The 16,330-nt window shown below is 42.9% G+C and overlaps 3 protein-coding genes across 4 annotated transcripts in view; 2 read left to right on the top strand and 1 right to left on the bottom strand.

The window, feature by feature from the left end:
• Positions 1-633: 633 nt before the first annotated feature.
• Positions 634-5,944, top strand: ugdh (UDP-glucose 6-dehydrogenase). Its single transcript, XM_079278957.1, has 12 exons — positions 634-866; positions 1,646-1,807; positions 2,237-2,338; positions 2,446-2,646; positions 2,730-2,927; positions 3,389-3,536; positions 3,638-3,732; positions 3,822-3,952; positions 4,238-4,377; positions 5,015-5,106; positions 5,200-5,310; positions 5,399-5,944. Exons 2-12 carry the CDS (start codon positions 1,646-1,648, stop codon positions 5,507-5,509), a joined length of 1,491 nt encoding a protein of 496 aa, XP_079135083.1. The 5' UTR covers positions 634-866; the 3' UTR covers positions 5,510-5,944.
• Positions 5,945-6,031: 87 nt separating this feature from the next.
• On the bottom strand, positions 6,032-12,283 carry lias (lipoic acid synthetase). The gene is made up of 11 exons (XM_079278958.1): positions 12,147-12,283; positions 11,711-11,886; positions 10,382-10,475; positions 9,613-9,693; positions 9,087-9,243; positions 8,525-8,582; positions 8,307-8,435; positions 7,434-7,579; positions 7,288-7,358; positions 7,069-7,180; positions 6,032-6,903 (listed from the first exon to the last, which is right to left on the bottom strand). Exons 1-11 carry the CDS (start codon positions 12,228-12,230, stop codon positions 6,842-6,844), a joined length of 1,170 nt encoding a protein of 389 aa, XP_079135084.1. The 5' UTR covers positions 12,231-12,283; the 3' UTR covers positions 6,032-6,841.
• A 494-nt stretch (positions 12,284-12,777) lies between these two features.
• The window catches only part of rpl9 (ribosomal protein L9), a 337,328-nt gene continuing 333,775 nt past the window's right edge, over positions 12,778-16,330 (top strand). The window contains exons 1-6 of one of the 2 annotated variants that reach the window (XM_079278963.1): positions 12,778-12,809; positions 13,461-13,507; positions 13,612-13,727; positions 14,115-14,210; positions 14,433-14,565; positions 14,702-14,782. In XM_079278963.1, coding sequence (XP_079135089.1) covers positions 13,462-13,507; positions 13,612-13,727; positions 14,115-14,210; positions 14,433-14,565; positions 14,702-14,782 — 472 coding nt within the window. In that variant the 5' untranslated portion in view covers positions 12,778-12,809; position 13,461. The remainder of the gene's footprint in view (positions 12,810-13,460; positions 13,508-13,611; positions 13,728-14,114; positions 14,211-14,432; positions 14,566-14,701; positions 14,783-16,330) is intronic. The other variant, XM_079278962.1, reaches the window with a different exon arrangement.

Raw genomic sequence — 16,330 nt, 5'->3', positions numbered from 1 at the left:
TTAAGAAACAGACATTTACAAAAAATAACGATCTGAGCACAATGAACGAGGTGTGTGTGTCTGTGTCTGTCTGTCTGTCTGTCTACACAGCACACGAGTGACATGTCGTCACGGTGGGCTTTGTGCAGATACATTTTGGCACTGTCTTTATAATATTTTCGGCAGACTTGGCTGACCTGTATTGGGTGAGGGTGACCACTGTATTTCACACTTTTTTGACACGAATGTCTCGCGTGGAGGAACAGGTATCAGTTTCCTCATATGATGGTTCATAATCAGTACCATTATAATCTAAATTGACCTTAAGATGGTCTTCATCTTCAGACATATCCTCCTCTATGTTAAGTTTCATACAGAAAAAGTATATTTTTTCTAGATTTTCAAATTTCGAAACGGGTCAATTTGACCCGCAACATAACAGGAGGGTTATGTGACATTTGCAATGCTTTATTTGTATTTAATTGTATTCTTGGTGTGGTATTAATACTTTTACTGAAGTAAACGTCCTCCAACAGTGTTTAAATGTTCAGCGATAAGTGTTTCCATTATTTTTTATGAATGGTCAGAACATGCTTTTACTCTGAAATACCACACCGGAAGCATCTTGTGCGCTGCTTAGACTCCTGAGGATTGAGGAGGTTGCGTTCACCATACATTAGTAACGTTATCTCAGTTTAGCGAGAGGTAGTGCAGGAAAAGTTGTGAGAGCAACCTTGATGGTATGTTTGTCGGTTTAAGAGTTAGTTAAAGACATTTATCGTTCGTGAACCGGAACCGACGGCTTGTTTCAACACATTTAATAGAGGAGCTGACGGTGACCGTAATCTGCGCATTCCTGAAGTTGACTGACTGTCGAGTTGGCAGAGGTAATGTAACGTAAACTAGCTAACGGCTGCTTGCTAGCTGTGCTGGCGCAACATTGACGCCCATTCATTTGTTTCTTGTGTTTAGTTCGCTCACACGGCGTTAGCAAAGAAACTAGCGTAGGAACTAGCGTAGCTATGGTCCTGTTTATGCGTAATGTTACACTGACACTCGCTCTGCAGCAAAGCTAACGTGAACTACCCTCACTGCAGGGTCTCTGTGATAAAAGGTCAGTGTTCATCTCTGTCAGACGTGGCTGAGCCGATGAAAGGCTCTCTATGTTCTACCAGACTGCGACGGGGCGACCGGTACTGTAGCCCTGATGAGTGGGAGCCATAGCTTTACTATGTGAAGACCTGATGGTCAGGAGGGTTTCGAAAACCAACAAGTGTTGGACTGAAACCAAGCTTAACGTTTCTCTGGGTAGTATATCAGTCTGTGGAGGTTACATTTGTTACACTTTTACACTTTTAACACATTGAAATGTGACTGATGAATGTCAATGAATCTACCCGTTTTATATATATATATATATATATATATATATATATATATATATATATATATATATATATACAGTATGTGTGTGTAGATATTTCTATGTACAGTATATGAGTGTGTGTGTATACGTATATACGCCGGTGTACACTGTGTATATAACAGGAAGTGAAAGTACACGGTAAAGGTACATTCCCAATGTTATTTAGGAGCTGTGTCTTTAGAAGTTGATCGACTCTCTCATGCATCCTTTCTGTATCCTCTTCTCTCTCTACATTTGCAGATGTTTCAGATAAAGAGGATCTGTTGCATTGGTGCTGGGTATGTAGGAGGCCCGACGTGCAGCGTGATCGCCCACATGTGTCCGGAGATCACGGTGACCGTGGTCGATGTCAACGAGTCTCGCATCAAAGCCTGGAACTCGGACACTCTGCCCATTTATGAGGTATCATATCAATGAGCTGAGTGTATTATAACAGGATTAAACTTTTAACAAGGTCGTATCTTATTAGTGCCCTTTCCCCTACAGTATTACCTCCCCTTTTAGAGATAAGGCTCTAAAAATGGAGGTAATACTCATTACTTGAAGTTAATCACAGTGTTGATAAAGTAGATTCAGCTAGGCAACTGTTCCAGCCAAGTATTTTCGTAAAGTATTGCATGGGTGCAAAGAAACATAAATTAGTTCCAGACTGCCTGGTTTCGCAACTTCCCTATGTCAGCCCCGACCAAAAGTTATTACATCATCATGACTGGCGTTAATAAGCAGCCCTTGAGAGCTCGTATTCCATTTGTAACTGTTTCTGCCATGTTTGTCCTACGCATTCACTGACGCATCCTCCCCCACTCATTTCCCCACTTCCTCCCACTCCAGCCGGGTCTGAAAGATGTGGTTGAATCATGCAGGGGGAGAAATCTGTTTTTCTCTACGGACATCGACTCAGCCATCAAGGATGCGGACCTCGTCTTCATCTCTGTGAGTCCTTCAGTGCCCCCACCCCACACACACACACACACACACAGTTTGACCAGCCGCAGGAATAAATCGGACATTTATGACGCATGCGTGAATTCATTGGGCAGGTCAACACCCCAACCAAGACCTATGGGATGGGGAAGGGTCGTGCGGCGGACCTGAAGTTCATTGAGGCGTGCGCCCGGCGGATTGTGGAGGTGTCTGACGGTTACAAGATTGTCACGGAGAAGAGCACAGTCCCGGTCCGAGCTGCCGAGAGCATCAGACGGATATTCGACGCCAACACCAAGCCCAGCCTGAACCTACAAGTGTGTATTGTTGCATGAGAATGAAACTCTTTACATCGGATGTCCTGCGAGTTTCTGAAGTTGTTGTGCCGCTGCTGCTGTAGTTGCTCTCCAACCCAGAGTTCCTTGCAGAGGGAACAGCGGTGCGGGATCTGAAGGAGCCGGACCGCGTCCTGATTGGCGGAGACGAAACGGCCGAAGGTCAAAGGGCAATCCGAGCTCTGTGTGCTGTCTATGAGCACTGGGTCCCGAAAGCTCGCATCATCACCACCAACACGTGGTCATCCGAGCTGTCCAAACTGGTGAGTGTAGGGGGCGACTTCTTTTATTTAATTTGCTGGTTATTTTCTCAATTAATTAGGTCAGAAAAGAGTGAAAAATGCTAATTATAATTTCTCAAACCCCAAGATTACATTTTTGTATGTTGACATACCATAAGAGAACTACACTGATGAATTGTCAGCAAGAAAGCACTGACAAGTCGTATAATACACTGTAAAATGTCCCACTTGGCTGCAAAACAAATCTGACTTTTAATAAATATTTACCATATTGGCCTCAAAAACTGTCTGGCTATAGTCTGTAACCCAAAGATATTTATTTGCTGTCTTATATGACAAAGAAGACGTATCAAACTCACATGTGAGAAGCTTGAACCAGCGAATGTTTGACTGAAGATTGACTGAAACAATCGGTTAATAGGAATAGCTGCCGATTAATTTTCTCTCGACTAAATGAAATTATAATTTTTTTGCTTGTGTAGGCAGCCAATGCATTCTTGGCACAGCGGATCAGCAGCATCAACAGCATCAGCGCCCTCTGTGAGGCCACCGGGGCCGACGTGGAGGAGGTGGCCAAGGCCATCGGCATGGACCAGAGGATAGGGAGCAAGTTTCTCAAAGCCAGCATAGGTAAGAAACGCGTCGACAAGATGTCACACCTGAGCTACCGCGTAAAGTTTAGTAAATCTAAACACGGATTAAGTGTCGCCTTCTCTTAACACCCTGCTCAGGTTTTGGTGGGAGCTGTTTCCAGAAGGACGTGCTGAATTTGGTTTACCTGTGCGAGGCCCTCAACCTGCCTGAAGTAGCCTCCTACTGGCAGCAGGTGAGAACTACATCTAGTTTGTTGTTTTCTCTGAAGGCCTCTCCTTGCTGAATTCACCGTATTCTCTGATCTGTTCACGATGTTCTCAGGTGATCGACATGAATGAGTACCAAAGGCGGCGGTTCGCCTGCAGGATCATCGACTGCCTCTTCAACACCGTCACCGGGAAGAAGATCGCTCTGCTGGGCTTCTCCTTCAAAAAGGACACAGGCGACACAAGGTTGGTCTCATTCCATGGCGTTTGTTTGTTTTTCTTTCTCTTTCTCTTTCTCATTCTCACACCCTTGTGGACATTTATCGCCACCCAGTTCTTTGTTTTTCTTTTCCAACAGCTTTGTTGCGTTATTCATTAACCCTGGAAAGTGATCAGACTTTACTCCACATGATCGACCTGCTAACATAATGTGGTGAACTGTGGCCCTGATCGGAGTTGACACAGTGTGTGTGTGTGTGTGTGTGCGTGCGTGTGTGTGTGTGTGTGTGTGTGTGTGTCTTGCAACTCCAGGGAGTCGTCCAGTATCTACATCTCCAAGTATCTGATGGACGAGGGAGCCAAGCTGTTCATCTATGACCCCAAAGTCCTCAAGGAACAAATCATTCATGACCTCTCCCAGCCCAACATCTCAGAGGACAACCCAGGAAGAGGTGTGTGTTTATCTGCCTTTACATAAGATACATCAGAGAGGGGGAGGGAGGGTGACCGACCGACCGACCGTGAGAGCTTCCAGTACCACCCACCAAAAAACTCTGGTCAAATACTTTGATAATTATTATTTAAAGTAATTTTTAGGGAAAAAATGCCATAACATCACTGGTTCCAGCCCCTGAAATGGTAAATCATTTTTTAATCTCATGGGAAATTGTTGTGCAGTAAGAAGTAGGAAAGCAAATCCAAAATGTACACAATGCTAAAACTAACGGGTTACCAGAGATTCTTGGTGGTGTTTCATGTAGTTGTGTATGTGTAATGTCAAATCTGGTTTTCTTCGCCGTCTGACAGAACATTTTTACATCTTTGGGTTTTGACTGTTTCACTATTTTCTAACATTGAAATTGGAAAAAGTCGTAGAAGTAATTCATATTGGGCATTTTATTCTTTGCTAAGTCATTGGTACCTCATTTTAAGCAGAATATGTAAAACAGGACAACACAAGTAGTTCCCAGTCGTTCCTGATCATTTAGAAACTCTGCTGAATGCTTGTTTTTAAAGATAAAACCATTCCGTCCTTTCTTACGGATGCTGCGCTGTAGCCGAGGTGACACACTTGTTTTTTCTTCCTAGTGTCGGAGCTGGTGACCGTGACCTCCGACCCTTACGAGGCCTGCCACACTGCACACGCATTGGTCATCTGCACCGAGTGGGACATGTTTAAGGTCACAATCACACATTGTTTTTTTCCTCCCACCTAATAAATAAATTAAAAAATAGACCTTTGAGTCGTCATACCCAGTCTAATTCCACCACAGGAGCTGGACTACGAGAAGATCTACAAGAAGATGCTGAAGCCGGCCTTCATATTCGACGGCCGCAGAGTGCTGGACCACCTCCACTCTCACCTCCAGAACATCGGCTTCCAGGTGAGCGGACGAGAAAACACGCCGCGTATTCACCGCGACGCGTCACGCACAGAATGAAAATGAAAGCCGCTGCCTTTTCTGTCTGCAGATCGAGACCATCGGTAAGAAAGTGACGGCGACGCGAATCCCCTACACCCCGGCAGCCGTTGGTCCTCGCATAGCCGTCAGTGAACCTCCCACCAAGAAATCCAAAGTCTAAAACTCACCCACGAACATGCAACACATTCCTCGTGCAACCTTTTTAATTGCTGGTGAAACCTGTCATTCAGGTCCAACCCCACTCTGTTGTTACATGCCTAAGGACCAAAAGGGCCAGAGCAGTGGGAGTAACTGCTGCCCTGCAGTAGGTCTGACAGGAAAAAGCTGAGCCTTCAGAACTGTGTGACTGTGATCAAGTCATTGGAAGAAATCACAAATGGCATTTATCAACCAAAATATTTCAGATGCAGTCATACATGCACTATTTCAACTAAACACTATTAGATGAGTCTACTTTCTTACAGTATTTACTATATAATCAAGTATGGTTGCAAAATACATTTTATACAGTTTAAAAAATATATTTTTATAAATCTTAACTGTTTGTCCTCCGTATCAGTGACTCTGTACTTCAAAAGGATGCAATAAAGTGTGACGCCTGTCCTTCGTTTGTGCCTGTTGATTGTTCCGACTCGATGGAAAGAAGAATAAAATAAGGGACACAAAAAAAGAACCAGGAATGTGCACTGATGAATTTTAATTCTTTAAATACAAATGTACATTTTAAAGATTTCTTCTGTCCCAACAATCGCTGCAGAAAGTAAACGCACATCTTTCTTGTCCAGGTGAAAAGTCAAAACAGTTTTTTGCGTTAAATATTAGTTTGAGCCTAAACAGTATTTATCAGATACAGATATCAAAGGCACCTCCTCCTCCTGTACCCGACAAAATAACAATGTAAGCCTTGAATCATGGAACCCAAAATTTTTTTTTAAAAACAAGCCCTCTTTAACGCTCCATTAAATCAGTTGTGAACCAGCAGACATCAAAGAGTTGATAAACGGAGCCAGCGGTCAAAGATCAGTAGCTCTACCTGAAGTCCAGGGCCCCTGAGGGGAGGGAGTTCATGGTTGGTGTGATTTAGGGGCCCCTGTGGTGCAGAGATTGCAAATCACTGCCTCTGCTAACACCAGGTTTCTGCTTATCCAGTTTATCTACAAACCTGCAGGCCTTTAACCACTGCTTGCTCTCTTTGATCTCCTCTCTCTCTCAAATGTTATTATTCGGAGTGAAGGTTAAATAAGCAGAAGAAGTGTTGAAAAGGAACAGAATGGTCCCTGTACTTACATGAGGTCTCCTAAATGTCATCGGCCTTGTTTTTGGTTTTGTTTGTTTTTTGTTACTACTCTTATAAAGTTAAGTGTTTCCTGTGCTGCAGCGTACAGTGATGCATTATGGTCCGGCAGGAGTAAAGCTGTCCCTGTAGATGCGTATAGTTGTAGTCGGGTCGACACTAAAGGGAGAAAGCCTCTAGAAGCTGCTGCTGTGCTTTTCATTCGGCTATGGGGACTTCTGCTTTTCTCTTCTTCAGCAGATTCTTCAGGAAGAACTCGCCTGTTAGGAGAGAAGACACTTTAGAAAAATGTATATTCTCTCTGACCACATGTCATTTGCTTGAGAAGAGCAAACTAAAGCCTTGATCTTTGAATAAGAAGTTAAAGGGTAAATTAGGAGAACGATTTCAACATTCTGAAAGTCCATCTGTGAACCGTTTCTCGCCTGCTTTGTAGGAGGATCGCACCAGTGGCCCGCTGGCTGTGTAGCTGAAGCCCAGATCATTCCCAACGTTCTCCCAGTGGGCGAACCTCTCCGGAGTGACGTATTCCTCCACCTACACCCAAACACACATCGTCACAGCGTGCTTCACCTTAACCACATGAGCACATTTCTCTGGCAGTGCTGTTGCCTGAGTAAATGGGCAATGTGTGATGTGCTTACTTTCAGGTGGCGTTTAGTGGGTTGCATGTACTGGCCCAGCGTTAGGCAGTCCACTCCTGCCTCTCGCAGCTCTGCAACATCACCAGAACAGTGTGGTTTAGGAATGTGTCGTGCTTTGCATTAGGATTGTATCTGTGTGTACACACCGGTCAAGGTGTTGAGGATCTGTTGGTCCGTCTCGCCCAGTCCCAGCATGATGGAGGTCTTGGTGAGCCCGGTGGGGTTGACCTTTTTAGCGTGCCTCAGGACACTCAGAGACTGGTCAATGTTGGCTCTGGGGTCACGGACAAACCTACCGACAGATGGACATCATGAGCAATTGAAATAACAATAAAAAGGGGGAATATACAGCCAGATTACCATGAACAATTCAACTTTCACATGTTTTTACATTTCTACACTATTTATCCCAAGATCTGTTGTGCCCCCTGCTGGTCAGTGTGTGTATTACTGTCCTGTTCCCTCTTGTGGCAGAGCTGGAACTGGGTACAGTAAAACAAACAACTGAACAGCGTTTTTATTTTAAACATCAAATACAAGCTGGGAAGTGTATGTTTATAATTTAGTCAAACAACTATTCAAAGACATTTAAATTGTGATTGAAATTGTTCTTTTTATCATGATTTAAATAATTATTTATAGATTTAAATAATAAACTAAATCATTTACTATTTAGAATGTGTGATTGGTGAATTTAAATCTTACAGCCCAATATGACACATTGTTAAGTGCTCTTGCATATCACTGTAAACACATTCTCCCTGTTGTGCAAAGGGCAATATGACTGATATTTATTTATTATACCTCTGCAAGATGTTCTTATGGTTCAAAAACCCTGCTGTGCTTTCGCTTGTTGGGTGATCAGAGGTTAGTGAAAGCTGATGGATCCAAGGCATTCAGGCATTGATCAATGTTGAAACAGAGATTAGATGCGATTTGAACATTATGAAAAAAGAATTAATGACAGCCTGTATATAAAAGGTCGGTATGAATACGGAGGCAATGTGCTGAGGCAGTACCTTTGCAGCTCTCGCACCGTCTCCACGTTGTGGGCATACACATCCAACCCAGACAGGGCGATCTTCTCTACTGCCGCCAAGTCACCGCGAAAGTCAGGGGTCAGACACTCAACCAGGATGTGAGAGTCCCTAAGATGACAAAAATACTTACTTGATCATTTTGCACCGCCATTAAGATACAAACAGCCGATGAATCCAAACGTGACGGGAGTTTATACCTTTCCTTCAGGTTGGAGACGGTCTTAGCAAAGTGATCTGCCCCTCCATCAGCAATATCTGCAAAAGCAAAATATAAATGTGACTACAGGACATCGCTGTTGACTAAACTGTTAGCTAATATTTTGAAACGTCGGTTGGTTATTTTGAATTGGTGCATGTTTGTATTTCTTAAACCATTAGAAGGAAACGTGTATTCTGTAAAAACTGTTGTGGAAAATATGACGAATACTGTTTTGAAAACCTTGTATTTTTGCTGATTTATAAGTTGCATGATTAACTGACTGACCAGATTTAAAGCAACCACAAACTAACTCAGATCCCTCCCTGATGAAGATAATAGTAGCCAAAAACATTTGGGGAACAAAGCACGGTATATGTGCAACGTGTTAAATGTGGCTGGACTTATACTGAAGCTTACGTGTGTGTGTGTGCTTGTGTGTCGTTAAAGTTTTTTTTAAAAGAGAGGGTTTCTTTTCCCCTTGTGAAACTTGAAATTTCCCTGCGAGCAGCGATGTAACGTTGCTCCAGTAGGTAGGTGCATGTGCGTTAGGGAGCCGTTACCGTCTCTGTCCACTGAGGTGAGAACCACGTAGTCCAGCCCCCAGGCCGCGATGGCCTTGGCTGTATTGTAGGGCTCGTCTGGGTCCAGAGGTGGAGGCCGACGAGCCGTCTTTATGGAGCAGAACCTGCACCCCCGGGTACACGTGTCCCCCATCAGCTACATACAGAGAGGGCCAAAAAAATATATAAAACCTCTGTGATATGCATGTCGTATGACAGGAGCAGATAATCCACAGATATCATAACATGTTTTCTTAAGATATATATATATATACCAGGCGTTGGTTTATTAAATGTGTGGATTTTACGTCAATCTTTTGAATAATGGGGAACTGGAAGCACTTCATAAAGCAGCTTAGCTTAGCCTGTGGAGACACGTACACATTTACAAGATCTACAGAGATCAGCTGTTATTGTCAATAAAGTGTGCTTCTTTTTTTTTGGCCAAAAAGGGTGTGCTGACACTTTTCTATAACTGTCAGTAAAATTCAGTTGCACCACAAAGGCAGTGTGCCGGGAGACGAACCATGATGGTGGCTGTGGCTGTGGCGTATTCTCCTCCTCCCCAGCATTCCCCGATGTTAGGACACCTGGCCTCCTCACACACCTGAGAAAAAAAAAACCACACACACAATCCTCAAATGCACAAGAAGTGACACCGGGTTCCCGGACTTGATCAGATATATTAGTCTCCATGGTGAAACTCACTATATCACTACAGCCCATGATATATTTGAAGAATACAGCCGAAGAAAGTGTTTCTTTTGCGAATGGGTCTCAAGATATCAGAGTGACGGACTTTATTTTCCTTCTAGCTAAATACTTGGCTGGGTCCAGAGCTTTGGATCCGCCCACTCCACTGAGTTTGAGGGGAAACCGAGTGTAACGAGTTCACAATTCCGTCTGATATCAGGCATAAATATCACAGCCATCAATCTAAATTCTTTGTTAAGCAAACCACCATTCTCTGTATTGCTGAACACGGTCTCAATGTTGAAATTATTTTCTGTTCTTTGAACAAAGAGGCTGTTTAAAACCGTCTACGAATACTTGACAGAACATGTCAAATATTATTAATAAATATTAAAAATGATCCAAAAAAATGTCATCTGATGGTCATGCTCTAAAAAAATTAGTATAAATAACATTTGTGAAAAATATTTTTTTAATTAAATTGTAAGGATATGTTGTGACCCATCCATCAACGGGTCCATGTCGTGTCAATGCCCCGCCCAGTTTCTCCGCTCACTTACGCGGACTGTTCCTTTAACTTGTCGCCAGTCTACAAAACTTACTGTGTGCAGGTTGAGGTCTCGCAGCGTGTTCTTCAGTCGGTTGAAGTTTTTCCCGATGGGGATCTCCGTCTTCAGCCATGGAGGAAGCCGCAGCCTGTCACAAAGAAGCATCAGCAGAGACGCTCACTGAATGTGCAAGAGAGCTCTCGTCTCTGAGAAGGCTGGATCAAATCCTCTTCAACACACACACACACACACACTCACACACTCACACACACACACACACACACACACACACACACACACACACACACACACACACACACACACACACGGCATTCTGTGAAAATTTTACTTTGAAAAACACTTTTACAAATAAAATAACCAGATGGGAAAGTTACCTGAAAGGCAAATCAATATAAATTATTTTATGAATCAGAAATCGTGTATATTCATAAACCTTAAAGCAGTCCTAGTGAATAATGTAGGTTGTTCATTACTGTTTTTTTATGTACACACCTATTTCGACCTACTCGTATGTACATAATAGTTGTGTTTATTTAAACAATAATAACGGCTCAGATTTCTCAGAAAATCTGGTGTGAAATATTTTGAGGGAATATCTTTTGAAGATTGCGGTTTTGTTTTTACATGGCAAATATAGTTTTATATTTCATACAGACTATATTTATGAATGAGCAGAAAACATGCTATACTGTGTAACATTTCAATATCGACACATGAAACGACCTACATCAATAGAAGATTTGATATCAAGAGCAAAGTGCTTGTATGTGTCCACGTATTTAGCCAATAAAGCTGATTCTGATTTAAATGGACTTCAGTTAATATTCCATATCAATAATAATAACAAAACCCCTTTTTAAAATTCACAACAGTAATGCTTGAAATATACTTTACTTTAACTATAAACCTTGTATGAATAATGCAAGACAAACAATACCTAGTGTGCAGATGGACACACAATGTACATACACGCATATATCATTACGTAGTATAAATACATATATTTCACACTGTTTGCTGTGTCAGTCACAGTCTCCTAAACTGTTTGTGTTTACTAATACTTGTCTCTTACACTGACAACTTTCATGTGGTCTAACGACAACACAACCACTTCCTGGTAAACTCGAACTGATTCAGATTCAAGTGATTCAATGAAGTCCAGAAGGGATTCCATGTAAAAGCAGAGGGCCCAGCAGGGTTTCACAATAGATGTATGCTTGATTCATTTCTGCACAGTCTTGTAGATTGTCTTTGAACACTCTACACTCACAGATACAATAGACTGTGAGAATTGTTAGTTCTAGAGAACTAAGAATTCCCACGTTGTCCCCCATGTTTACCACAATCTCTCTGCAGTCTCACCTCTCTCCCTTCCCTCTCTTCAGGTTGCCTCTGTACTCTGCCCACTTGCTTTTCTCAGATAATTCCCCTGAAATGAAGTCTTGCAGATCGGGCCCGTCGTCACTCAGCAGCTCCTTCTTTCTCTCAGTCCGGTCTGGGGAGGATTTCGCCACAGTCGTCAGACTGCTGGTGTAAACCTGCAGAGGAAGGACTGAGGGTGAGGTTCAGGGCTCACTACTTCACAGAGGTACTATAATCTTATGCTGTCGGGATGTTTACGAGTCCGTATAATATGCTACTTATTGGGAGAGTTATAAACTGCCTTATTGTCAATCCGGTTTAGTTACAAAACATCCGAGGCCCGTGGCCAGGCTCACAGCTGACGGTCTCCGTTGACAGATTACCCAGACCGTCGGTGTTTGTCAGTTGGAGAATACTCGAGCAGTGAAATACTCACATGTGTGATGCATCTGGGACTCAGCCATAGATGATTTGCGGAAAAACGGCCAGCAACACAGCAACTTCGTTTTAGCAGCGCCATGACTTTAGCTGGCTAGCAGGCGACATTGGCAACAAACCTCGCCGATCGGCTGCTTTGGTCTGGTGCTGCGTTCATGTAGTGTACACAGAGTGGGAAGATATAAATTCCCGCTTTTCTCCGATGTAGTGCGTTCACGGGTCGGTTCCAACACTGGTTAAATGCGCTAACCAAGTTTATTTGTGGGAAAAAATATTTCCAACTGTATTTAACAAGGTTAGTCATATTGAGGTTAAAAACCTATTTTGTGTAACAAAGAAAGAGAGCTGAAGTGACTACCATCCGACTAGACGTGATTCGGTCTTTATAAATGGATATGAATGTGGCAGAGCTAACTAGGAGGAAATGTCGTTGACATATTTACATTAAAACAACTTCTGTATGTCGGTTGGTATTTGTTCCCAGTTTTACAGCTACAGGATTTTGCTCACTCTACATTTCTGTTATAACTATAACCAACATACACCATGCAAATAATCATGACGTTCCTCGATTGTTTGATAATGCCTGGTGACGGCACGTACGTGCTCTACAATTGCGTCGTGACGTCCTTCCTTCCCCCTTTCCTTTGCTACCGACGAGGTGAGAATAGCTGAAAAACTATTCCTTGAGTTTCATCTAACTCCATCTGTGTCAATTAAGCCTGTTTTTGGCTTACGTTTATACCACCAGATGCGGACATTATTGTGGTTCACTACATAAGCTGTATTTTTCCTTTACTTTAGGTGTGTTAAGAAATATCTTAGTTGGTTTTCCATCGGTTAACGTTACGCTGTCTGTCTGAGGCCTGGCATTGTAGCGCCCAGTATCCGTGCTGGGGTCCGCTGCACGTTCAATAACATTATATGTCAAATACATTCACGTATTATTGTGGCGTCAGCTGCTAATTACGCACATTACTGTGTAGCAAAATGATTCCTGCTCAGCGATACACATGTGTGACAACCGGTGTCAGTGCCCAATGCATTCCGTTAGCATTAGCACAAGTGCTAGTTGATGTAACACAGTGTGGCTGTGCTCAGCTGCTCATGCTAGACACTTTTCATAACTGTCCAGATTTACAGTCGCCGCACTGTCATGTTAAACCAAACACTGTCCTGTAGTTGTGGGATGTACAACATGGCAGGTCAACATTGAATGCTAAATAAAGCTATGGAAAGTAAAGCTGTCTTGTATCATAAGGGATGCAAACAAGCTTCAGAGCGTTCAACACTCACTGAGTCCCTTTTACAGAATGAAGACCATTCTCAGCAGTCAGACTGTCGAACTCCCCGACAATGGTAAGAAACCGGTGATTGATGCATGCTCTTTTGAGGTACCTGTATTTAACCTCTTAACTTGTGTAAAGTGTGGCTTCTTACACCTCCGTGTGTGTCTCTTGCAGTCGAGGTGAGGTTGAAGGGGCGGACGGTGACGGTCAAGGGCCCCCGTGGCAAACTCGTCAGGGAGTTCAACCACATCAACCTGGAGCTCAGTCTGCTGGGCAAGAAACAGAAGAAGGTATGGAGGAACACGGTTCCATTATGAAGCGTACTGTGGCTTACACTTCAGTGCCATACTGTAACAGCAATGTGTAGGCAGGCTCAAATACCACTGGGCAAATTGATTGAATGGTTACCACGAAAACCCATTTGTAGAATGATAAATTGTTGCACAAGTAAGTTGGGATACCAATAACCTTGTACTGATGCACTTAAATAATTCAGAAGGGCAGAAGATCTGCTCTGTTTTTTTTTGATCATCTGTCAGTTGTTGTTGTTTTTTCAATGAAAATTGCCACTAACTCGTTAAAATGGCCAGAGCAATATCCCAGAGATGTCAGTGATGTCTTGGAGTTGCTTGTTTTCCGGCACTGAAAGTCATGAGTCGCCGTGCTGTCTTCCTCAGCTTCGTGTGGATAAATGGTGGGGAAACCGAAAGGAGCTGGCCACCGTCCGCACCATCTGCAGCCACGTCCAGAACATGATCAAGGGAGTCACTTTGGTGAGACTACAGTTGAATTTGTCTGATGCTGTTTTGAGTTGTTGACAAAGGCTAATTGTACCGGTGCCAAACTGCTATTATAAGACCTGTGCCCAGTCTCTAAGGTGGGATTAGTGTGTTTTGTAGTGGTATGGTTTCTGTGTCGCCTGGCTGTGAGAACAATATATTTAGTTTGCCTCTACGCCTCGGCTCAATGCCTCTGTCGCTTCTGTCTCACTGCAGGGTTTCCGGTACAAAATGCGCTCTGTGTACGCCCATTTCCCAATCAATGTGGTCATGCAGGAGGGTGGAGCTATGGTGGAGATCAGGAACTTCCTGGGAGAGAAGTACATCCGCCGTGTTAGAATGAGGAATGGTGAGTCTGCAAGTTTTGGGAATATTCCCAAGAATGGGGTCCAAGAATCCCAAGTATCCCAAATGTGCTAATTTGTGACTGTAATTTGATCCCATTGTGAATGGAAAAATGATTTTTTTTTCTATCTCTTCCCCAGGTGTGAATTGTGCCGTCTCAACTGTCCAGAAGGACGAGCTGGTGCTGGAGGGTAACGACATTGAGCTGGTGTCAAACTCGGGTACGCTGTCGCCTTTTTCGCCACAGCTGTTCTATATGGCGCAGCAGCTTTTCTCCACATCAGAGGGGAACGATTCATAACATAACATTACCACTGCTAACATCCTCCCCCATGATCAGACTCATACATTCTGCTTTCCGGTTGTTAAAACTCTCCTCAACTTCAATGTTGGATTGTATGTCATTATTTCCTCAGCAGGCTCCCTGTTATAACCATTTTGATTCATCGATGCTGCCTTAAAGCTTGGTGTAATAATACTTTAAACACGGATCAGGAAATCTGTTGGTGACATGTGATTGGCTCGTACCTTTCCTCCCAAAACTGTAGACATTTCTGTGCTGCTGGTTTCATGTCAGTCTTTGCATGTTGACGTGAATCCTGTCAAAGCCCCCTCTGCCATTCTGCAGAACATGTAGGTTATTCCCCTAAACTGTTGACATGAGTGACTCTTTCCTGTCGTATAAAGTAGTACGCTTCCTCATTACCATTTGAGGTGCATTCATAGTTTTATCATTGATAAATGACGTGATGTAGAAAATTGCTGCCATATCTTTGTGCTTTTAAATGTACAGTATATGGGGAAATTCAGTTAATTCCAGCACTTTTTTAAAATGCAGTATTTGATTGCAATAAGACTGAAGTCAGTGGTTCCCAAAGTATTTTGACTAATAGTGAAGCAAAATCACAGTTGTGTATGTGCTGAGTTGTGAGTGCTGGAACAAAGTGACTTAAGTAACGTTTAGAGCTCTGAACAGACAAAAATAACCATTTAAAGCAAAAACCAGCCTGAACAAAATGATATTTTCCATCCAACAGTGCCTCAGATATACCTCACCAACCCACTGACTTCAGTTATCTGTAACCTCAAGAATGTCGGCACCTTTTTATTGTCTACATTGGAACATATTGTAGAAAATATACTATCACTTTACCTCAGTTTAGTTTTTATTCGTATTTCCTCATAAATTACCTTCTCCAGCACTGTTACTCCCTGACACCAGATTATTCATTTTTGATATTGCCAAATACATTTTGATCCCCTAAAATTTGTGGCTTATCTATAGAATCACTTTTCATGTGATGTGGATTTAACTACCATTACAAATGTGAAATACTGATCCACAACATCACGACTGTCATGATGTTAGTACTTCCTGATCCTCCAGTGCTCCTCAGGCCATAGCCACACTAGTCCGTGTCTCGTTGGATGCAGAGTTGTCAAATAGAACCGATCTCCGTCCACACGGGAGTTTTCAGCGTTGTTGGAGCATCCACACGGCAGGCTTCGAAGGCGGACAGCACGTGACCATTAACGTACACTGGGAATGCACGTGATGGTGTAAACAGGAAGTGGATTGCTTGCTTAGTTAAAAAAAATATGACAGAGTAATGAAGTAGTCTTTAATAATGAAAGGTTGTATTTGATACTTAAGATCTTCCTCTATAAACTCAAACAGACACAGTTCGTGGAAAGTTTTAGAAGTTTTATTTTTCAGACGTAGTTACAGCGCTGCGGGTCTGTCTGTCTATATATCGCTCACTCTCTCT

Source organism: Melanostigma gelatinosum (assembly GCF_949748355.1).
Source record: "Melanostigma gelatinosum genome assembly, chromosome: 11".
Classification (NCBI taxonomy): Eukaryota; Metazoa; Chordata; class Actinopteri; order Perciformes; family Zoarcidae; genus Melanostigma; species Melanostigma gelatinosum.
Note: the sequence above shows the minus strand (reverse complement) of the source record. Positions and strands in the feature narration are given on the sequence as shown.